This window comes from Chiloscyllium punctatum, chromosome 2, assembly GCF_047496795.1.
Source record: "Chiloscyllium punctatum isolate Juve2018m chromosome 2, sChiPun1.3, whole genome shotgun sequence".
Taxonomy (NCBI): Eukaryota; Metazoa; Chordata; class Chondrichthyes; order Orectolobiformes; family Hemiscylliidae; genus Chiloscyllium; species Chiloscyllium punctatum.
The window spans coordinates 44,892,964-44,918,241 of record NC_092740.1 but is presented as its reverse complement, the minus strand read 5'-3'; the positions used below and the strand labels follow the sequence as shown (position 1 = coordinate 44,918,241).

The 25,278-nt window shown below is 41.2% G+C and overlaps 1 protein-coding gene across 1 annotated transcript in view; it reads left to right on the top strand.

Annotated features, from left to right (window-relative positions):
• arhgef28a (Rho guanine nucleotide exchange factor (GEF) 28a) overlaps positions 1 to 25,278 on the top strand; it is a 462,887-nt gene that overhangs the window by 122,610 nt on the left and 314,999 nt on the right. The window contains exons 6-7 of the mRNA XM_072548108.1: positions 5,243 to 5,432; positions 20,886 to 20,976. Coding sequence (XP_072404209.1) covers positions 5,243 to 5,432; positions 20,886 to 20,976 — 281 coding nt within the window. The remainder of the gene's footprint in view (positions 1 to 5,242; positions 5,433 to 20,885; positions 20,977 to 25,278) is intronic.

Genomic DNA, 25,278 nt, shown 5'->3' with positions numbered 1-25,278 from the left:
CTCCAATTCTTGTTTTCTGTCCTCCAGCTCTTTACCTTGTTCCTGATCCTTTTTCCATCGACTCGTGGAAGCACTCAATTGTTTAATTCGGCCTGCTAACTGGTGCTAACATTACCCCTATCTTTTTGGCGTTATTCCGTTTCTCTTTATCTATCCACTCTCTCTGTTGTGCTAATGTCTGGGATGGATCCCAACCACTTTTCTTCATTTTCTCTGTCAATCCTTGTCTGTCTGCCTTGTACATCTCAATAAGGGAACCTGCAATATCCTCCTTAAAACTTTGATCTGCCACTTAGCAGATTGTGTACCCCCAGATACCACCAACAGTAAAGTGTTCCTAACCAGTGGAGACTTCTCTAACGCCTGGCCAATAATACTGTCCCAGACTGCCGTAGCAGCCTCCTAGGAAGGTGTGCTCTCTACTGGTGGGATTTCTCTACCTTCCTCACCCCCACTACTAGTTGGTAATTACCAGTCGGCTGGGAATGCTAGATCAATAAGGTGTGCTCTCTACCAGGACTCCTCTACCCTCCCAGCCACCTCCACTGACCCAACACTCCCGATAGGCCCAGAAACCTACCTCTAGCCCGGTGTGCTCTCTACCAGTGGGACTCTTTACCCTCCCAGTCACTGCCAATATTCAAGCTGCCAATATTCTGTCGTTCTATTACGGACTGACAGGGTATCACGGTTACTCACAGTGTCCATGCACCCCGCCTTGATAACATGTGCTCCACTGAGGTTTGGCTCTTGGTCAGAGCGATCAGCTCCTCCTCCTCACCACATTGGAAATTACAAGTAAAAACTGCACCCAGCGTTTAAGCTAAACTCTAACAGGACTCTGCGTTGTTTGCCCCTACAGAGTTCAATGTTGCCTGATTTTGCCACTTGTGCTTCACAACTCTAGTGCCCTTGGCGCCTCAATTCCCACTTCAAATCCCAATGCCCGTGTGTGGAGGCTACCTCTCTGAACAATCGATTTAGGGCAGGGTCTTTGAGACAGGCACTACCTTGTCCTCTGGCTGTTTCAGCACAAGCAGCAAATTCTTACAACAGTTAATACAGTTAACACTTATTCTCCACAGACATGCACCTAAATTTTTTAACTCAGTAGTGTAGCGAGTTGGACATTACAATCAGTATACCTTGGCCCGGTCTGACTCTTCCCGTTTGCAGGTACAAATTGGTTCTCACCCCTGCTCCCCGATTGTGGCCTTCGACAAGGGCACCAGTAATAAGAGCTCTGCTCGCAGCACCAATTGTTATGGGGAAAATCACCAGTCTCAGACTCAGAGTCGGGGTTCAACAACAGAATTCATTGTACAAGGAAATACTGGAGCTGCGGAGAGAGAAAGACACCAACAGCACAGTGGTCAGCTGCGTGTCCTCTCTCAACCTGGAGCACATCTCAAGATACTTTTATGCATTTTGTAATATAATAGGTCATAGTTTGTTTATTGTAAACATTGCAGAATTGTTGATAGTTTCGGTGCACTCATTGTCAGTTCCAACGCAGCCTTTGTAAATTTCAGCGTGGTTGTTGTCAGTTTCAATGTCTGCGCAGAAGTCCATTGCTGTAGTAATGGGTGCTAATCGCTCTTCCTGAGAAGGACGATTACTGCAGCCCTGGCTATTAGCACTTTGTATTGGGTTTGTATCAAACTGTTAGCCTTTCTATCAAAGGTGTTGGCTGGACTCAGACGCTTTTGCAGACAGTATATGCTACTCATGTGTATTCTTGGCCTCACTCGCCTTAAACTAGTCAACTAGGTTGTGAGTGCATCGTGCTGGTATTCTGGTGCCCCCAGGCTGTGTCTGTGTTTGCTTTGCTGTCTTTCTCCATATTGTGGTCTGGTGGCCATCTTGTGTGTCAAGTGGCCAACATATGGTTCAGTGACCATCTTGTATGTCTGTATGCCTAGTGTCACTCTGCCATGTGCCATCTCCCAATTCAGCTTCAGTCTAAAAATGGACAAATGAGTTGAATTCAAGTGAGGAAGTGAGGGCTAATTACTTTCACTACAAGGTAGCATTTCACTAAGTGTCACACAAAAGAGCCCTCACAAAACCAGAATCAATAATAATCAAGGGAAAACTCTCTGCTCTTTGGAATCATAATTAGCATAAAGGAAAGTGGTTGTTGTTGTTGAAGATGATTCATATGAGTCTCAGGACATCACCACAGGAGTTCCCCAAGTAGTGTTCTAGGTTCAAGCATTTACTTCACCAATGAATGTCCCCGCATCACGAGGTCAGAAGTGGAGGTAATTGCAGATGGCTGTACAATGTCCAGGTTCAACATTCTTCATGACATCACATACTTCATATTCTGTGTCTAAATGCAACAAGACCTGGACAGCATTCAGTCTTGGTCTGATAAATGGCAATTATCATTCGCATCACACAAGTGCCAGGCAATGACCTTAACAAGAAAGAATCTACCATTTCCCCACGACATTAACTGGCAATAACTTCACTGAATACCCAGCCACCAACATCCTGCGGTTGGCATTGAATAGAAGCTGAACTGGACCAGCCATAGAAATACTGTGATGAGCCATATAAACACATGAGCAGGTCAATTCGACTGCAAGAAATCCACTTCCTGATCCCTCATCCCTATCCACTATTGTGAAGGCACAAGTTAGGAGCGTGATGAATGAATATTTTCAGACAGCTCTAACAGCTCTAAAAAAGCTTATACCATTCAGGATAAAGTAGTCTACTTGAAGCGCACCCCATTTGACACCTTCAAGGTTCACTCTCTGTACCAGTGTTGCACACTATGGTATTATCTACAAGATGCAGTGCAACAACTCACCAAGACTCCTTCAAAAGTATGTTGCAAACCCATGACTTTTACCACATGGGAACACCACCACACTGCAGGTCACTGACCATCCAGATGTGGAGCTATACCCTTCAGAACCTTCAGTGTTGCTACGTCAAAATCATGGAAAATCGCTCCCTAATAGCACTGTGATTATACCTACATAAAATTAACTGCAGTGGTTTCAGAAGTCAGCTCACCATCATCTCCTCCAAATCATTTGGGGATAGCAATAAATGCTGGCCTATCCAGTGATGCCTACATCTTGAGAATGAATAATAAAAATACTTCTCAGCACCAAAAATGATATTAAGTACAGAAATGGATGAAACAAAAATGATCATTTCTCAATTATAACGTGCTGTATTTATGCAAAGCTTTGTAGATATCAACTTTGACTTAGCAAGAAGTAACAAAAAGGATTGATGACAGTAGAACAGTAGTAATGATGTATATGGACTTTGGTAAGGCCTTCGACAAGGTTCCCCATGGGAGACTGGTTGGCAAGGTTAGATCTCATGGAGTACAGGGAGAACTAGCTACTTGGATACAGAACTGGCTCAAAGGTAGAAGACAGAGGGTGGTGGTAGAGGGGTGTTTTTCTGACTGGAGGCCAGTGACCAGTGGTGTGCAACAATGGTTGGTGCTGGGTCCACTGCTTTTCATCATTTATATAAATGATTTGGATGTGATCATAGGAAGTATAATTAGTAAGTTTGCCAATGGCACCAAGATTGGAGGTGGAGTGAAAGTTACCTCAGAGTACAATGATAACGTGATCAGATGGGCCAATGGTTAGGAGTGCAGGTGGAGTTTAATTTAGCTAAATGTGATGCCATGCAATTTGGAAAGGCAAATCAGAGCAGGATTTATACACTTAATGGTAAGGTCCTGGGGAATGTTACTGAACAAAGAGACCTCTGAATGCAGCGTCATAGTTCCTTGAAAGTAGAGTCACAGGTAGATAGGATAGTGAAGAAGGCATTTGGTATGCTTTCCTTTATTGGTCAGAGCATTGAGTATAGGAGTTGGGAGGTCATACTGTGAATGTACAGGACATTGGTTAGGCCACGTTTGGAATATTGTGTGCAATTCTGGTCTCCTTCCTATTGGAAGGATGTTGTGGAAGTTGAAAGGGTTCAGAAAAGATTTATATGCATGTTGCTAGGGTTGGAGGATTTGAAGCTGAATAGGATGGGGCTGTTTTCCCTGGAGCACTGGAGGCTGAGGAGTGACCATATCAAGGTTTATAAAATCATGAGGGGCATGGATGGGATAAATAGACAATGTCTTTTTCCTGGTATGGGAAAGTCCAGAACTAGAGGGCATAGGTTTAGGATGAGAGGGGAAAGATATAGAAGTGACCTAAGGGGCAACATTTTCCTGCAGAGTGGTGTGTGTATGGAAGGAGCTACCAGAGGAAGCGGTGGAGGCTGGTACAATTACAACACTTAAAAGGCATCTGGATGGATATATGAATAGGAAGGGTTTCGAGGGATAGAGGCTAAGTGCTGGCAAACTTGACTGGATTGGGCTGGGATGTTTGGTTGGCATGCATGAGTTGGACCGAAGGTACTGTTTCCGTGCTGGATACCTTTTATGACTCTATGAGTAGTACTCTTAGTAACCCGGGGACTAGACTATATAATCTCATCTGACACATTCAAATAATCTTAAACTGAGTTGTCTGCTGTTTTGGGTTGGTGTGATGTGTAAATTTACAGTGAAGAAGAAATGAGTCCTCCTTTGTATTACCCAACATGTATTTCTTAATGAATATTACAAAAACAAAACCAGGTTGTTACCTCCTTTGTATTGCGAGACCATACTTTGCACAAGTTGCCTGCTATGTTTTCCCACATTATACCTGTGACAGCATCTCAAACTGACTTTGTTGACTGTGAAGCTAGATAAGATAGAAGCAGGCAAGTTGTTTCTACTGGTGGGTGAAACTCGAACTGGGGGCATATCCTCAAAATAAGGGGGAGTAGATTTAGGACTGAGTTGAAAAGGAACTTCTTTTTGCAAAGGGTTGTGAATCTGTAGAATTCCCTGCACAATGGCCCAATGGCTACCTCATGGAATGTCTTTTAAAGCAAAGATTGATTTTTGAAGAGTAAAGGAATTAAGGATTATGGTGAGTGGACGCATAAGTGGAGCTGAGTCTACAAAATGATCAGCCATGACCTTATTGAATGGTGGAGCAGACTCTAGGAGCCAGATGACCTACTCTTGCTCCTATTTCTTATGTTCTTAAGCCCTTTGAGAGTTTGTAAAACACATGATATAAAGCAACTTTCATTTGTGACTTATTGTTTTAAATTGTTCAAGAGAAGTATTATTAATGTTTCAGAGCTGTTGCAAAGAAGACTATATTGAAACATGTTTTGGTCCTCTTTTTCACTTTCTTAGTATTGAGAATTCCCGAGTCACACCATCAGTTGGAATCTCAAAGACTTATGGTGACAGCCACAAACTACAGAAGCGCAGAAGTGGACCAAACACTTTTATACTGACTGTGGATAACAAGATAAGGCATTCACTGGAGTCAGATATTTTGCTTCTGCGGGGATATATACATGATGCAAACTTGGAGAATATGGTAAGATGAAAAAGGTCTTCCTGCAATTAAATCTGTTACCAATATAAAAGAGTGCATAACCCAGTGTGGTGTATTCTGAATAGTGCTAGACATACACAAATACTGCTCGGTGTAAGATTGGATTTCTGAATTTAGAGAGCAAAGCATAGTTTAACGTTCAGACATATTGGAGATCAGCTTGCTGTCATTTTGTTTTGAACAGCCCAGACACGACATTATTTCTATTTTTAAAATAGCCCAGAATTACGTATTAATAATAAAAATATCTGTTCAATTGATTCAATTATACAGTATAGAAGGAGATCATGAGTTGACAGCATAATGAGTATTGTTTGTAATACTTCATTGATCTGATTGATTTCTAACTTGGTTCACAGAGCTTATTGCAGTCTCTCACTGCTTGATTTCATTTTCATCCGCTACAAGTAAACAAATGGGATAACAATAAATTTTCCATTGACTTCCACAATGATTACTTTTCTATTCTGCAGTTTTTGGATTAAATTAGGGTTGGTTAGTATTGTTTAATATCTACTCATTATTGCAATGCATGAGAAATGAATGAAGAAGCATACTTCTGGAGATAAAATGTTGCTTGTATCAATTTTAGCAAAACACCACATCAGGTTAAACCAAGTGAAAGAGTGGTTAAATTTGAGCTAAAGTACTTTAGCAGTGTTCCCAGTGCATTATGTATTATTTACAATTACAACCTCACCACTGCCTCTCTCTCCCTCTCTCACCTCAAAGAGACAGAGGCCTCATGAATACAGAAAATTGGAGCTCTCTGATGCATTTAACCATATTAACCAAAAGGTCATGCAATCTGTCTGGTGCTGGACAAGCTAGTAAAACCTGGTGGGATTGGTCACTTGGAGCCACTTAAACCCTATGTAAAATTGCATTCAGCTGTAAACATTTGGATCATGTTTTCTGTGTGCTTTTTGCTGTTTGGATTGCCAGAAAAGTTTCCAGATTTTGGCTCACTTCCTTCTGATATTCTCACTTGGTTATCTTCAGTAACCGTCATCTGCTTATAATGGTTGCTGTTATTGTTTGCTCTATTTGGAAGGCGATGACAAAAGCAGCATCAGCCTGAGCAATGAACATCAGCAATTGCTGGACCTGTTAGAGGGCAGCAGGTAAGCTGGGCTAGTTTTGGAATCCAAACCCAGTACATGGGATGTGGAGACCACAAATCAGTTTCTTGGATCTATTTGAAGGGAAGTTCGCAAGCAGCTTGCATTCATCTAGTCACGTCTGCATTTCCTGCAAGACTTCTTCTGCTTTCAACGTTAATTTTTCTTTGTTATTGGGCTATTACAGTCATATCCCCTATTATATGGTACACACGTATTTTAACCAGGCCATCAGTGTCCTGTTACTGGGGCTGGTAAGTTTAACCACTTCTCCTCTGATTTTGATAATTGACTACAAAGAACACAAAACAAAACATGCTGGAAATCACAGTGGGTCACACAGCATCCATGCAGAGAGAGCAAACTAATGTTTCGAGTCTAGATGACTCTTCATCACAGCTAAAGTGAAGTGTGAGGGGGCAGTCTTTATGCAGTGGGGGTGGTGGTGCAGATTAAGTGATTGCAGTACGAAAATGGCAGAACAATGGTGTGTCTAACTGCCAGGCAGGAAAGAATACACAGTCCCACTGGATTAGGGGGAGGGGAGAGAGGACATGGTAACAGACAATGTAACAAGTCAAGCTACAAGAAAGGGAAGGAGTGGGAATGGGTTCATGTTTAAAGGTGTTGAACTCAATATTGAGCCCAGAAGATTGTAAAGTGCCTAGTCTGAAGATGAGATGTTGTTCCTCCAGTTTGTGCTGTAATTCACTGGAGCTTTGCAGCATGCCGAGGACAGAAAGCTGTCGTTTGCTAATGGTGTATTTAGAGGCGTTTATGCTGATATAAACATGGCATTTATACACATGCCAGAGGAACATCTTTTTAGCAAGGGAGTGTGCACAAGGAACCATGCAGGAATGGACAAAATGTTCATAATTTACAGTTTAGCTGATCTGCCAAAGTTTTATCACTTGCAGTAGAATGAGCTGTCCAAGCCAAGAAGTTGTTGACAACAATTGGAGGATATAGTCCAAACCAGTTCATTTTTGGTAGGAATCCTGAAGATCTATCAGTAATAAGTGACTAGTCCCAACTTGGGTAGGGAGCTACGTTTTTGGAACTTTTGACCATATTACATTGCAGGCTGAAAAGCGGAAACCTCAAAGAATCCTGTGAGTCTTAAGATGAAATGTAACACCTTTGGAAACCAGTTTCAGTCCAAGATAGATATCTTATTAAGAGGACCTAGGGCAGCTTCGTGGAAGAATAAAAATTGTACAACATGGGAATGAGACTGTTCATGTCCATTCTTTAAGGTTGCATGGTGTAGGTCACACGTTTATAGATTCTAAAGGAATTATAGTAAGTAACAAGAGGTAAAGTATCTTTCATACCCAAAAAGAACAGAAGACTAGTGAAAATTATTTTATCTTAGTGATATTGGTAGGCATGGTGTTTTCTTAGTAAAAATATTGGAATAGGGGGATACAAGATGGCGGCGACCCAGCAAGTCTGAGTCTATAGTGCTCCTCTCAAGACTTGGGCAAAGTGGGCCACCCGCCTCTACCACACTTACCAAATCATTTAAAATAGTTTTAACTTAATGTAATTAGTTGCAGTACTGAATTTAAACAATTTAATCTCCTGTAAAAATGACTAAAGGGAAGGGAGCCCACAGCTCTCAGCAGGCAGGAACCCCTCCCCCACCCTCTCCAGCTGCAGTAGAGGCGTCCGCAGCCGCTCCGGGGGACTTACCTACGGTGGCGAGTCTAGTGGAAATAATTTCCAAACTTGACGTGAAGATCGACGCCTTAATCGAAGAGTCCCAGAGCAGATGGAATTCACTCTCGACCGCGCTACAAAAGCATGACTGAGACATTGAGAAAATCGAGCGCCGGGTCAGAGGGGCGGAGCTAAAAGCTGCAACCTCCGACATTATAGCAGAATCGGTCATGGATCGAGTCCGGACCTTAGAGAATCACGTCGACAACCTCGATTCTCGAGGTCGTTGAAAAGATATTAGTTTGCTGGGCCTTCCTGAACGGGAAGAGGAAGGCCAGCTTACAGCGTTCCTCAAGCAGTGGCTTCCACAGCTGTTAAATCTGGAGGCTGGATCAGGCCAGGTAAGGGTGGAATGGGCCTACCGGGTTGCAATGCGCGGGCCTGGCTCATACCAGCGCCCCGCCCGGTCCTGTTCCGGCTACAGAGCTACAAGGAAAGGCAGATACTCTTAGAAGCTTCCAGAAAGATCCCCAAGCCATGATTTATAAAGGATCCAAGATTATGTTATTCCACGACTTTTCCCCAGGTCTGGTCTGAAAGAGGAAGGCGTTTGACGAAGTGTAGAAGCATTTAAGGGACTTAAATATTCAGTACTCCTTGCGCTACTCAGCAACGCTACGCTTTAACCATGAAGGGTCCTTTGGGCTCTCTAAGATAAATTGTAAGAGTTAATTGGTGTTGTCTTGCCCTCCCCCCACCCCAGTTTACACCCTCTTTTTTTATTATTAATCCCTTTCATTACCTTACTGTTTAATATTATCTCCAGGGGGTAGGGAGAGGGTTTATTTATTTGTTCTCTACTTAGCGATTTTCCCTCCCCTCTTTTTTTTATATATATATGCCAGGGGATCTAATTAATGTAGATGGGGGGAGATGGTTACCTTATCCTATTTTATCTCTGTCTTTAGGAGCGGGGTTGTTTTCCCCTGTTATTTTGTATTATTATATTTAATTATTACTTGTGGAGACTATAATTTTATAGTTATATATGTTCATACATGGTATTAACATTCTCAAATATATCCAGGTGTTGGTGTGGGTGGGGGGGAGGGGTAGGATGCTCATTGTTAATTCTAGCTCAGTAGTATATTTGAATTTTCTTTATCCTATCGTGGGGTGCCTGGGTCAAGGGTGGGGCACTGGTTGGGAGAGGATATGATGGGCTTTTGGAAAGGAAGTGATGCCCCCGGAAACAAGGGGGGAAAATCTCGTTTAAATATGTTTTTTTTTATTTAGAAATAGTTTTTATTATATTGAACTGATTGTATTAAAGAGCCTTTATTTTTGTGAATTTTATATGCTCTACGCTCGGGATGTTTTGGATAGGGTTTCTTCTCCCGAGGGGTTTCGGACTTGCCCGGTGATTATGGTTAATTAGTCAATTAAATGGTGCACCTGGAATGTCAGGCAGGGGTAATTCACCAATCAAAAGGAAGAAAATATTATCAAACCTCAAGAAAGAAAGGGTTGATATAGCTTTCCTACAGGAGACACACTTATTGGATAAAGAATACTTGAAATTATGACAGGGTGGATTTGATCAGGCCATCTTTTCTTCCTTCAGCTCAAAAAGTAGGGGAGTTGTTATCCTTATTCGGAAGAATCTCCCTTTCAAAATCCTAAATCAGATAAAAGATGAATCTGGACGATATATTCTGATTAAACCCCTTATAAATGGAGAGGAATATGGGATCTTAAATCTGTATTGTCCCCTGGCACATACTTTTAAATTTGTAACGGAAGCCTTCTCAAAGTTGATGGCTCTCGGTGCTCGTCATACAATGAAAGGGGGAGATTTTAATTGTATTATGGATCTGGAAATCGATAGGATTCCCAAGAGTACTGCAGGAGTATCCCCCAGAGTCAGACAATTGGTGACTTTGAACAAATAATTAGGAGTAGTAAATATGTGGAGATGCCTTCACCCACAGGGCAGAGATATTTCTTTTTACTCCAATTCTCATAATTGTCATACCAGAATTGATATGTTTTGTGCCCCCTCGATTTTTTAAAATTCCATATCATCCTGTAAAATAGGTAATATAACAATTTCTGATCACGCTGCCGTATATATGGAAATCAAGGCGAGGAACAATGAGACATCCCCCCGGCATTGGCGTATGGATCCCTTCCCGATGAAAGATAGTAAATTTGTAAAGTACTTCTCTCAAGAATTAAAAACTTTTTTAGAAATTAATTCAGGTACGGCTAGCGACCCATCAATGATGTGGGAGACTATCAAAGCTTATGCGTGAGGTTTGATCATTTCATACTCAGTGACCCAGAAAAAATTAAAGGGAGAACAACAGCATCTGCTTGAAGCTCGCTTAAAAGCGGCTGAAACAGCATACGCTGACAGACCTTCTATTATCAAATTACAAAGGATTATGGCCCTTAGGACAGCTCTAAACACCGTGCTTACCCATACGGCTAAGAGGGAAATATTATTTACAAAACAATAGTTTTATGAATTTGGCGATAAATCTGGTAGATTTTAGCATTTCTTGCGAAGAAGAAAAGGCCCCTCAAACTATTACGTCTGTCAAGGGAAGTACTGGTATTCTGACTCATGATCATAAAAGGATTAACACAATCTTTAGAAAATTTTATTCTGAATTATATAAATCGCAGGATTGCAAAGATAGAGCTAGGAGGATGCAGTCATTTTTTAAAAACCTGACCTTTCTGGACCTAACTCCGGAACAGGTTACGGTGCTGAATGTTCCCTTAACCAGCCAAGAAATACTTGACGCAATCAGGCAACTTCAGAGCGGTAAGGCACCTGGCCCAGATGCCTTTCAAGCTGAATTCTATAAAGAATTTACAGGAATATTGGCTGGTCCACTTATGGACATGTATAACTGCTCATACAGTCAGGGCTGTCTCCCGCCTTCGCTGAAAGAGGCAAATATCTCTCTTATTCTCAAAAAAGGAAAGGACTCAGAAGATTGCGCTTTATACAGATCAATATCCTTGCGAAATGTAGATTTTAAAATTCTTTCTAAAACGTTAGCATTGAGGCTAGAAAGGCTATTGCCACACATCATAAAGGAGGATCAGACGGGGTTTATTAAGGGCTGTAGATCATCCAATAATGTTAGAAGGGTTTTGCATGTGATTCAAGCCTGCCACCAGGGAAAGATACCAGGAGTAGTTGTCTCATTAAATGCGGAAAAGGCATTCGATAGGGTTGAATGGTCATATCTGGTTTACACATTGGAAAGGTTTGGCGTTGGAAAGGTGTTTACCAAATGGGTCTCAACATTGTATAGTGATCGCAAAGCAGTTGTGATTACCAAGGGATTAGGCTCAGATAGCTTCAGTGTGGGTAGGGGCTGCCGTTAGGGATGTCCTCTATTGCTATTTACGCTAATAATTGAGCCACTAGCAGAAGCTATATAGGCTGACCCTAATATAACGGCCCCGAGGATTGGTACAGGTAAACATAAAATTACCCTTTGTGCAGATGATGTTCTTCTATTTCTCAGTAATCCCCTGATGTCCGTGCCTCCTTAATCCAAGTTATTAATACATTTAGTGCATTTTCAGGCTATAAAATTAATTTTTCAAAATCGGAGGCTATGCCAATGGGTGGCCTTGCTAGTATATCTTACCTATTGGACGGATCCCACTTTCCCTTTCGGTGGTCCCTGGAGGGTTTCTAATATTTAGGCATTTTTGTCACCCCAGTATTTGGCCAGCTATACAAGGCTAACTTTGTGCATTTACTGGAAAGGATAAGGCAGGACCTCCAGCGATGGGGAGACCTTCCAACTTCCTGGTTAGGCAGAATAGCACTAATTAAACTGAATGTCCTGGCATGTCACCTATACCCTATGAGAATGCTTCCAGTGATGCTGCCGAGGCTGGCACTACGCAAATTGTATGGCTGGCTGGGTTCCTTCATCTGGAATCATAGACGGCCCCTCATTAAGCTGAAGAAGCTACAGCTCCCACAGGAAAGGGAGGACTGGATTTTCCAGATTTTAGGAAATATCAGTTAAGTTCCCTATTAAGCTACATTGCCGATTGGGTCTTGTCTGACCTACAATCAAGCTGGCTGAACATCGAGGCTTCTCAAGTAAAATGCCCACTTATTAACCTCTTGTTTTCAGACAAGAGGAAAATCATTACGGATCACCGTAAAAACCCTATAATACTAAACATAATTAAAGCTTGGAATATAATGTGGCAAAATGAGGGCAACTCACATAAAACATCCCCCTATGCTCCGATAGTGGGAGCATGGGGATTTCAACCGGGGTTTACAGATGCCACTTTCAAACTCTGGAGATCCAGGGGTGTCTCCTGTTTAGGGGATCTGTTTAAAGAAGGGGTCCTGATGTCTTTTGAACAGCTGCATCAGAAATTTAGATTTCCTAATGGTGATCTCTTTCGATACTTCCATATTTGAGATTACATACAGAAGAAGACTACGCTATTAGATAGTCTTTATAAATCAGACAGAGAATGTAGAGTGTTATGGTCAATGGGGGTATCTTCGGTCAGCACTATTTATCATTTATTACATGATGAAGTATCGGAAGATATGGTCAATCTGCTTAAAACATGAGATCAGGATTTGGGACTGGAAATCTCTATAGGAATATGGAGTGACATTTGGGAAAATGCCAGAAAAATCTCTATCTGCAACATAACTCAGGCCATTCAGTTGAAGATACTTATAGCACCGGACCGATTGGAGATGGTCCTGCCTTAAATTTTGCCAGTGTGTCCCAAATGTAAAGTAGAGGTGGGCACTCTTGTACGTTGCTTATGGACCCGTCATAAGATCCGTAGATATTGAACTAAAGTAGCAAATGCTCTGACAGAAATTTTAGGAACGGAAATTAGAGTGGATCCGGTATCTCTCCATTTTGGCTTTTCGAACTTACCGTCCCTGGATATGCACGGGAAGAGATTATTTTCTATTCTCTCTTTCTGTGCAAGGAAAACTATTTTGGTAAACTGGGTGGCTGAGGGCCCCCCTGGACTTACGAATTGGCACAGAATAATCATGGAATGTATTCCCCTTGACTTCCTTACAAATATAGTGCACCAAAAGACCAAATTATTCCATAAAATATGGCAGCCCTTCTTGAATTACACAAATACAGATATTTCGGCTGTCCTAATAAGGGCTTTTAGTTAATTGAAATGGCGAACCTGGCTGGTCCGGGGCCCCTTGGGAGAGGAATCCTGCACGAATACGGGTTTTGTTATGATTTGATGTTAACACATTCCGAGCATGTATCTCACTACTCAAATTATGTGTTATCCGTCTTTTTTACCCCCTGATTAATGTAAGAGATTTAATTATACACTCTGGTTAGTTGTAGGTTAGATGAGTAGTTAGTTGAGTTTTTTTTCTCTCGGTGTCTCTTTTTTTCTGTTTGATAGATTTTTGTTTATTATTTATTTAAGATTTAATTGTATATCAATGTTTATACTTGGGTTTTATTTGTTTGTAAACTTGTAAAAATATGTTAAATTTTCAATAAAAATATCTATTTAAAAAAGAGTTCAGCAATAATAACTTGTCTATGTATTGGTAAGTCACTATCTGGGATGATGTACACTTAACGTAATGTGTGAATAAATAAAGACTAATATTGTAGCTTGGAATCAAAGAAGCATTTTTGAATTAAGATTGATGGACAGCAGCAGTTAGCTATCTGATTGTTTTATCAAGAAAAGAGCAAAATCTAAGGAACTATTAGATATAATGGAAAAAGGACATATGGAATTTCATTGATCAAGGAAATGAAAAGGAAATTTTCATTTTGTGTTTTTTTTTAACTGTATATATTGAATTATTCAAGAAGGAATATGTTATCACCTAATAATATTTGAAAGGATTCCTGAAATGTATGAAACAAGAGACAGGTAGTGGATATATTAAGTAATGTCAGAAGTCACATGACAACAGGTTATAGACCAACAGGTTTAGTTGAAACCACAAGCTTTCAGAGTACTGAACCTTCATCAGGTGAAGTGGAGGGAAGTGCACGGGCACAGAATTTATAGGTGGAAAGATAATTCCAGGTGATTAAAAGTGTCAAAAGATAAATACAAGTAACATGAGTGGAGTGTCAACTAGCTGAATAACAAGTCTTTGCAGGTGATCAAAAGTGTCAGGCAGCTATCAACAGCTGAATAGTAAGTGAGGAGATGATGTATAATCCAACTAATTATGGCAAAGAGATAATAAAAAATGTGATGGTGCTGGTGCCAAGGGTCTAACCAAAGTAACAAATGGTCCAAAACTAATTAAAGTAGAGAGATAACAAATTTCCAAGGTGACGGTGTCAAAATGTAACAGTAAGGAAGCTTTTGCACAGGACGGTATGGGGGGGGCGGGGGGGTTACATGTAGTACAACATGAATCCAAGATCACGGTTGAGGCCTTCCTCATGGGTATGGAACTTGGCTAACAGTTTGTGTTTGTATTATGATTCTGTATTATTTTGTATCTCTAAGGCCGCCTTGGAGGATACTTACCCGAAGATCAAAGGTTCAATGTCTTTGACGGCTGAAGCGTTCCCTCTATTCGGGGGAACACCCCAGTTCAAAACCAGCACCTCCACACCATATATTAAGTAACGGTCAATTAGGTGTGAACTGGGGTTGTACAAGTATGGGGAACAACATTCTCTCCAAAGAGTGTGATCACACAGCTGCTGGAAAGTTCTACATGGCATGACAAAACATTTACTTTTGCATATGGAAACCATTGCCAAACATAGATGTTAGAGGTCTGTGTAGTAGGGAAAGAATTTGGAGGATGATTGATGAGGCGATAGTAATTAGTGATCTTGAATAATACCTAAACATTTTGTCATCATGCATTAATCCTGCAACATTTTACTATCTCTCTAATATTTGCCCCTTCTACCGGGCAGATTGACTGCTGCAGGATAGGGATGTTCTTTAAATGTGACTCATGGTACCCCTTCAATAAGTCAAGATGAAGAGTGGTGCTGAAAAAGCACAGCAGATCAGGCAGCATCGTTTTGGGCAAAAGCCCTTCATCAGGAATAATCCCTTCAATAATCCTACCAGATCTAAGCCACTTAAGAGTGTGTTTGCCAACATAATTTTTGAGCATACCATTGAGCTGCATAAACAAGTATTTCAGCACCTCAGTAGTTCTAGTGATGCCCTACAAAGAAACTCGCACATCAAAGTAGTGTGCTGAATCCTGCAGAACTTCATCCAACACTGAAGACTGCATTTGAAAAAGTTTTCAATATTTGGATGACTAGGAAGCAAGTGAGGAGGTAGCAGGTATATAGGGACCACTCCAATATCTTGCAGCAAGTGATGTGAGAGATGAATTAATTCTGTAATTCCAGTGACCTCATTTCTCACTTTGAGAAGTCTTGCCAGCCCTTCTTGCATCCTTCACCATCTTCATCTTACATGAAACAACAATTAAACCATTTAGTCAAATTTTATTGCAATGAGTTTCTGTCAAAGCAGATGGGGAACAGTCTGCTGACATCCTCAGAGAAGACTTTGACACTGCAACTCCATAGTTTAGGTCTCAGCATCTCCAAAGACCTGTAGATCAATGGACAGCAAAGAAAAATGAGTGATATCTTGAAAACACTTATTTATTTGCTGCATCAATCTCTTCAGAGTGTCACTTGATTATGCAAGGTGGACATTTACTTCAGGTCATAGACATTTACAGCACGGAAACAGACCCTTTGGTTGAACTCGTCTATGCTGACCAGATATCCTAACCTAATCTAGTCCCATTTACCAGTGCTTGGCCCATATCCCTCCAGACTCTTCCTATTTATGTACCCATCCAGATGCTTTTTAAATGTTGTAGTTGTAATAGCCTCCACCATTTCCTCTGGCAGCTCATTCCTTAAACGCACCGCCCTCTGGATGAAAATGTTGCCCCTTATGTCCCTTTTATATCTTTCCCCTCTCACCCTAATCCTATGCCCTCTGCTTCTGGACTCCTCCAGCCCAGAAAAAGAGACTTTGTCTGTTTATCCTATCTATGCCCTTTATGATTTTATAAATCTCTATAACATCACCCCGCAACCTCCAATTCTCCAGGGAAAACAGCCCCAACCTAATCAGCCCCTTCTTATAGCTCAAATCATCCAACCCTGGCAAAATCTTTGTAAATCTTTTCTGAACCCTTTCAAGTTTCACAATATCCTTCTAGTAGAAAGGAATCAAGAGACAGATTTCAATAAAGCATATAATCAAGAAAGAACCCACTCTACTCACTACTGTAAACTTACAGCAAGGTTACACGTTAAAAGCTATGCACTTATGTGTTCCTGTACTGTAAGCTCTTCCACACAGGTTCCTCCAAGATCAGTTTTGAATTTCACTGTTTGTTAAGTTTTCCTAGATGCACTGTGATGTCCAGAGACCCTTGAATTCAAGCAAAGGCAGTCACTGTGCAGATTCACTGCTGTGTCAGTTACCAGTGTAGGTTTCTTTCTTTCTCTCCTTCTCTGACCATGTGCTGCCTTTTGTCTGTCTTCTCTCTTTTAAAAGTGCCGTTGTTTTGATCTTTTTTTCTCCAAAGTTCCAAAACAATGCAATCGCATGTAAAACAGTCATTGCTGCTTCTGGAATTCGAAGAAAACACCTCCAACACCTAAAACACCTTAAAAAAGGAGCAGCTTTTACAGCCACAATTTTTTCCCAAGCCCAGAGTTGTATCACGTTCCAGCAAAATCACAAAATCTAGTGGCTCTAACTTAAATATAATCACCTCTGTGATAACCAACCTACATTTGTGTTTCAGTCTAACAACCACCTGAGGAAGAAGCAGCACTTCAAAAGCTAGTGCCTCCAAATAAACCTGTTGGACTATAACCTGGCGTTATGTAATTTTTAACTTAAGTTTTAACATTTTTCTTAATCAACCTGCACAGATGTTATTACACATCTCTGGAGTAAGTGAACCTTGAACCCGGGTCTGTTGATCCAGAGGTAGGGATACTACCACTGTGCCACTTAATATTCATCATTTTTGTGTTCAAAGAAAAAATGCCTTTTTCCTTCCTAATGCGGTAATCCTCTTCAGCCCTATGTCCCTCTGAGAAGTCTGCCATTCTCCAATTCTGTTTTTGTACATTCTCCACTCCTCACCTCACCACTGACAGATCATATGGCTTCTAACCCCTGGAATTCCCTTACCAAACCTTTCCATCATCTATGTTTGTCTCTCTCTATCTCTTCTGCACTTTCTATGTTTTTTACATTGGAACATAATACTTAGAGCAGTAGGCATTTGGCCTTTTTGAACTTTATCCACTCGCGAATAAGATCATGGCTAACCTGGTTGGTGCCTCATCTCCACTTTCCTGTCTGCATTGCATAACCCTTGATAATTTAAGAGCATTGATAAAACTTAAGTGTGATCACGCTTTAAGTCAACCAAACTAATAGCTTTTTTTTTATGATATGGAGGTGCCAGTCTTGGCTAGGAATAGACAAAGTTAAAAATCACACAACATCAGGTTATAGTCCAACAGGTTTATTTGAAACTACAAGTTTTCAGAGCCCCACTCCTTTGTCGGGTAGTTAGTGGGGCAGGATACATAGGATACAGAATTTATAAGGAAAAGATCAAAGTGTCATACAACTGATGTGATGTATTGACAAACCCAGATTGCTGTTAAGTCTTTAATCACTTAGAATCGGGATGCAGGTTTCTTTCCCCAGAATTTCTTTCAAGTCACAGCCCTAAGATAACTTAAGCTTTTATCAGTATATATAAAAAAGTGACATCTCACTTCGTGCAGGAAAGGTGCGAGGTTACAGTCTGTCTGTTTCCCAACCTGAAGTCTGACTGGTTTTTTTTCCAAAGCAGGAATTCATAAAATTCACATTGACTGGCTGCCTATGGATTGTGTATTTTTGAACAAAATAGAATGTATCTGCAAATACAAATCTGCAAACGCAAATTCACTCCATAGGCATGTGTGTGTATGTGAGACAGATGGAAAGTATGTGTGTGGGAGAGAGGGAGAGAATGTGTGTTTGCGTGCATGCTTGATAGAGTGTGTGTGCGAGTGTGACAGAAAATATGCCTGTGAGTGTGTGTGTTAAGAGTGTATAGTGTCGTGGGGGTCACCTGTGTTGTGGCATGAACCCAAGATCCCAGTTGAGGCCATCCTTATGGGTACCAAACTTGGCTATCAGCCTCTGCTCGGCGACTTTGTTGTTGCATATCCCGAAGTCCGCCTTGGAGGATGTTCACCCGAAGATCCAAGGCCGAATGTCCTTGACCGCTGAAGTGCTCCCCCACTGGGAGGGCACATACTTGTCTGGCAATTGTTTCACAGAGTTATTCATGTACTGTTATAGACTCTGTATGGTTTAGCCAATATACCATGCCTCGGGGCATCCTTGCCTACAGTGTATGAGATAGACATGAGTACATGCCACACATTTGGTGGGTGATGTCTCCACGTGTAATGGTAGTTTCCATGTCGACGCTCTGACACGTCTTGCATTGTTTGCTGTGGCAGAGTTTATATAATGTTGTGGTAATGTTGTCCTGAAGGCTGGGTAGTTTGCTGTAAACAATGGTCTGTTTAATGTTTGGTGGTTGTTTAAAGGTGAGAAGTAGGAAGATCTTGGTGAGGTTCTCACCTGCATCAATAATGTGATCAAGGCTGTGAAGATCATGGTGTCGTTTCTATTCTCCCAGGAAGTACTGGACTACGAAGGATACCCTATTGGTTGTATCCTGTGTCTGTCTCCTGAGGAGGTCAGTACGGTTTTTCGCTGTGGCATGTAGGAATTCGTGATCGATGAGTTGAGCATCATATCCCATTCTTATGATGGTGTCCTTCAGCACCTTCAACTGTCTGTCATGTTCCTCCTCATGAACAGATCCTGTGTATGCATAGGGCTTGTCCATAGGGGATGACTGTTTTAATATATTTACTGATATGTCCATCCTTAATGGAGGTGTGTGTGTCCAAGAATGAGACTGATCTGAAAGAATAGTCCATTGTAAGTCTGATGTTGGGATGAAACTTGTTGAAATCAGTATGTAATTGTTTCAATGACTCCTTGCCATGGGTCCAGAGGAAGAAAATGTCATCAGTGTATCCAGTGTATAGTGTTGGTCAGAGGTCCTGTGCAGCAAAGAAGTTTTGTTTGGATTTGTGCAAATAAATGTTGATATATTGTGGTGCAGATTTGGTCCCTTTCGCTGTTCTGTGTGTCTGGATAAAGAACTAGTTGTTGAGGGTGAAGATGTTGCAGTTGAGGATGAAGTGGGTGAGTTGTAGGATGGTGCATGGAGATTGGCTGTTGTTGGTATTGAGTACTGAAGCTATTGCAGAAATGCTGTCATCGTGGGGGATGCTGGTGTAAAGTATTGAAAAGTCCATTATGACAAGGAATGTTCCTGGTTCGACTGGTCTGTGGGTGCTGAGTTTCTGTAAGAAATCTGTAATGTCTTGAGAGAAACTGGGGGGTCCCCTGTACAATGGGTTTCAAAATACCCTCAACATAGCCAGAGAGGTTCTCACACAGGGTCCCAAATCCTGATATGATGGGATGTCCAGGTATGCTGGCTTTGTGTATCTTTGGAAGTTTTTTGAAAGTTCACTGTCAACTTTTGTCTCGAGAGTGTGGTGCTGGAAAAGCACAGCAGGTCAGGCAGCATCTGACTTTTGTCTGTATTGTGTTCCTGCAAAATATACTGAGAATTGTATCCACATTAAAGGTGGTTTATAAATGTCGGTGATATCATTTTACGATTGTTCTTTTTTCAATTAATTGTCTGCTACCTTTCAGTTTCTGAAACAAAATCATGTAATGCTTCTTTCTTAGTTGGACTGGAGTTTATAAAGTCATGAGGGACATGGATAGGGTGAATAGCGAAGATCTTTTTCTCAGAGTAGGGAAGTCCAAAGCTAGAGGTTTAAGATGAGAGGGGAAAGATTTAGAAGTGACCTAATAGACAACATTTTCATGGTATGGAATGAGCTGCCAGAGGATGTAGTGGAGGCTGGTGTAATTACAATATTCATAAGGCATCTGGATGGGTACATGAATAGGAAAGGTTTAGAGGGATATGGACCAAATGCTGGCAAATGGCACTAGATCAGTTCAGGATATCTGTTCAGGGCAGACGAGTTGAACTGAAGGGTCTGTTTCTGTGCTGTATAACTCTATGGCCTGCTGATTATTTCTCACACTTTTTAATTTCAGAAATGCAGTATTTTGCTTTTGTGTGCTATACTGATGTGTTGTAACCAAAATTGTGTGCAGAGAGTGTTGGCAAATTAGGAATTTGTGTAAATACAATAAGTAATACCAGGTGGATCTTTTAGAATTTGTCAATTCAATTCTGTATATTCCACTCCAAGCCAATTTAAAACTTGAAGATCATGACCACAGAGTGCATTCAAAATTATGAACAACAATTCTACAGGCATTGAATAAATAGCAATATTTTTATCCTTTTAACTTCCACTAATAATTTAGACCAAATGAACAAATGTCAACATTTTGTCTGAAATTTTGTTTTGAAGTTTGATTTTTGGAATAAAATAATTCATGCTTTCTACCATGTATTTTCTTCCAGGTGCCTTACCAGGGAAATGCAAAAATGGATGAACTGAAGTTGCATCATCTCTGTACAGAGGAGGGCCATAGTGAAGTAAAAGAAGAGCAAGGTATATTGATATCATTTAACAATTGATGTCCAGTTAATTGACAGATAAATACAAAAGCACTGTAATTTAATTTTAGAATTCTATTTTGGATTGTGAGAACTCGGGAAACTTGCATATTAAGCAACCTTATTTGTAAGTCATGGTTTGGATGTACTGGTGTTGGACTGGGGTGAACAAAGTTAAAAATCGCACAACACCAGGTTATAGTCCAACAGGTTTATTTGGAAGCACTAGCTTTTGGAGCATTGCTCCTCCATCAGGCAGTTGTCCTGATGAAGAAATATCACTCTGAAAGCTACCTGTTAGACTATACCATGGTGTTGTGTGATTTTTAACTTCATTTGTAAGCTCCTTGAACTTGAGAAATTACCCATTGTTGAGATTTCTCATATAAGGCACAACTCAAAACTTTGAATATCAAGATGTAAATCAGTTTAGAAGTTGATTTGATTTATTTATTGTCACGTGTATTTTGTTACAGAATACAGTGAAAAGTGTTCTATATTGTTATATAATATCCATTACTTGGGCCCATTTTTCAGAGAAAACACAGGCAAATATTTAATATATATATTTTCCTTGCCTGATACTGACCTTGCTGTGCACTGCTATTGCTTGTTCCATTGTTGTTGCTGTCCTTTTGGAACAAAATTGAACTGATTTTGATTCTGCACAATATTGGGAGGAAAATGGATATGTCTTAGTAAATTACATCTTTTGGATGTGGTCTAACACTTGAGGATTTGGGGTTGAATTCCACTTTATGTTTATTGAAATCCTATTTACTGTGGACAAATTTGTACTTTAAATTTACATGTAATATCTCCTAATTCAGACCATAACAAATTTGAATGATAATGGGTACCTCCATTGAGAACCATCTATTACAACCAATTTGGTAGCAACAAAATTTGGCTGTGCTTTAAAGACTTTGGGACTAATGTCAACTGCTACTTTGTTCTAATGGTTCAGATAAGCCAAACAAATTCCATTGAGCTGTAGGATCGCTCCCAAATGATAAAACTTCTCCTAACATGCCTTCTGATATCAGAGCCATGCAATCCTAAAGATGTGATGGTGTTCAGCTCCTGAGCTGAAGCCTGTGTAGATCATGGTGATGGGAGATGTAGTGAAACAGTAAAATGCAACAACACCACCACCATCTTTAGAATAAAGAAGTGTCCCAAAGCTCTACAGAGAAGCTTTGTAAAACATTTTATAACACTAAGCCACATAAGGAGATATTGGGTCAAATGACCAAAAGGCTCATTCGAAAGATGTTTTAAGAAGCATATTAACAAGGAAATTGAGATATAGAAGTGGTGTGGTATTGGCAGGAAATTCGAGATCTTGGGGCCTATCCATCAGAAAGCATGGCCTTCTGTTAAAGCAATTATGGTTGGGAACATGATTGGGAAGATAGAAATAAATTAAGAGCTTGGTGCCACTTCAACAGGAGATTTGGAGAGGCTACTGACCAGGTGAACTGTGGTGATGTACCTGTGAGACTGCAAGCAAGAGGCAAAGAAGGATATGCAAAGGAAACCTGTGTTAAAATTACACATGTGAGAATCCAATGCAAAACATAACTTTATATATATGTTGTGCTTGACTTGAATGTCCTTACTTGTCCAAGGGACCAGTCAAGGCATCACACCATGACATGAGCTAATGCAACATAGAATTTCCATCACGGGAGCAATTGGATTATAAATTACTCAATACTGTAGCAATTGGTAAAGGATGTGTTTAGTGGTGCAGTATAGCAGATTTCATTAATCACATATGAAACAAGGTAACATTGAGCTGTGAACTAATACCAAGTGAAATTGAAGTGCAGCTAAGATAGACTTCATTGTGTGCTTGCGGAAACTGTTACAATGACCTGTCTGTGTTGTCAACAGATCTGAAAGCAAGCTGCTGACTTTGCTGCTCTGTGGCTTATGATGGCCATGGTAGTCAACCTTTGCCTAAGACGTCGAACTTTAAATGTTTGCATTTATTGGCTCATGAGATATTGGTGTCACAACCCTCACAGGAGACGAGGTTTTGTTCTCAATCCTGTCTTACATTATGAAAAGCATGAAGATTCTCTGGCCAAATATTCTTCTACATTTTCAGGGCATTCTTGTCCTTCCCTGAGCACCTTCCGTTGAGGTGCTTGAGCACCTGACAATGACTCTTGCCAATTCGTCTTCCCCGTCACCCAGTCATCGTTCTGGACAGCTAAAGGAGGAGTTAGTGGTGCACACTCTATGTGCATTTTAACATGAGCTATATAGCATGCTGCATGTGGTTGTCCATAACGGTCATCACTTGTCTTACACCATATGCACATGTCAGAGGCTTGACAACGCTCATGGCTGGATGGACTCCGTGTGCTCACCATATTGTGTGCTCATAGACATGGACAATGAGTGCTGGTGAGAATGATATGATGCTGCATCCTCTGAGGTCTTCTGTTCCTAACCTTTTATTTGATGTGAGAGAAGGAGTCATGAACACTGCTTCATAATCAGCAGAGCGTGCATTGCCATCAAACATATAGACACTCACTGGCAAATCCGCGTCTGTGAGTAGGTGCCTGCCACCTCTTAAACATAGCAGTTATTAGTTTCCCCCTTTCCTAAAGTCCTGGGCTGCTCCTGACTTTCAGCTGTGCTTTAAATGTGGTCAGAACGCCCCTGGTGCTCACCTTTCACCCTACCAACCTTTGCGTAAACCAAATCATCCGCCGACATTTCCGCCACCTCCAAACGGACACCACCACCAAGGATATATTTCCCTCCCCACCCCTATCTGCCTTCCGCAAAGACAATTCCCTCAGTGACCACCTGGTCAGGTCCACATCCCCCTACAATCCACCGTCCCGTCCTGGCACCTTCCCCTGCCACCACAGGAATTGCAAAACCTGTGCCCACACCTCCTCCCTCACCTCCATCCAAGGCCCTAAAGGAGCCTTCCACATCCATCAAAGTTTTACCTGCACATCCACCAATATCATTTATTGTATCCATTGCTCCCGATGTGGTCTCCTCTACATTGGGGAGACTGGACGCCTCCTAGCAGAGCGCTTTAGGGAACATCTCCGGGACACCCGCACCAATCAACCACACCGCCCTGTGGCCCAACATTTCAACTCCCCCTCCCACTCTGCCGAGGACATGGAGGTCCTGGGCCTCCTTCACCGCCGTTCCCTCACTACCAGACGCCTGGAGGAAGAAATCCCAGGGCATCAATGTGGACTTCAACAGTTTCCTCATTTCCCCTTCCCCTACCTCACCCAGTTCCAAACTTCCAGCTTAGCACTGTTCCCATGACTTGTCCTACCTGTCTATCTTCCTTTCCACCTATCCACTTCACTCTCCTCCTTGACCTATCACCTTCATCCCCTCTCCCACTCACCTATTGTACTCTATACTACTTTCGCCCCACCTCCAACCCCCTCTCATTTATTTCTCCGCCTTTCAGGCACTCTGCCTGTATTTCTGATGAAGGGCTTTTGCCCGAAGCGTCGATTTTACTGCTCCTCGGATGCTGCCTGAACCGCCGTGCTTTTCCAGCACCACTAATCCAGAACCTGGTTTCCAGCATCTGCAGTCATTGTATTTACCATTAATTGAGTGTCTTGGACATCATTACCGATCCACCTGCGCACCTTGCCCACATGCTCATTGCAACTGCTTTACAGCCCAGCATCAATATCTTGTCACTGCTGGCAAAACTTCTGCTCAACTTCTCTGTTGCTTACTCCATTCCTCTCTATTGTACAATTGCTCTTTCATTTTCTCTGCGTGACTTTTTTGAACCCAGTTGTGTTGCCAGACTTATCCCACAACTCTGTCAAATTTGTAACATGTTTTCTTTCTCAAATAAAGTTACTTCTTTAATACACCCTGAGGACACAATGACTAGTCAGATAATTTCACTGTTATTGAACAATTCAAGTTTATACTGGGTATTATTTTCTAAATGGTTGAGTTGCTGAATTGATGAGCTCCATCTCAGCCATTCAGATGTACAGTTTGTAATACTAAGACCTCTTCTGATTTGCCATAAATAAATCTGAGGAGTTGTTTAACCGGCATCAAGAATACAGCAGGTGGAGCTGTGTACTTCATTGTGTGAAGTGTATTCACTGCAAAGTGCAGCACAAAACTGAAGTATTTTGCATAAATGGCAGTAAAGGAATGAAATTGTAGATTTTTCTTTTTTCAAGAAACCTTATGCCTTAATAAAGTGGGAGAAAAGTAGACCTTCTTAAGCTGATGCTGAGGCACCTTTTTGATTGGAAATGGATTG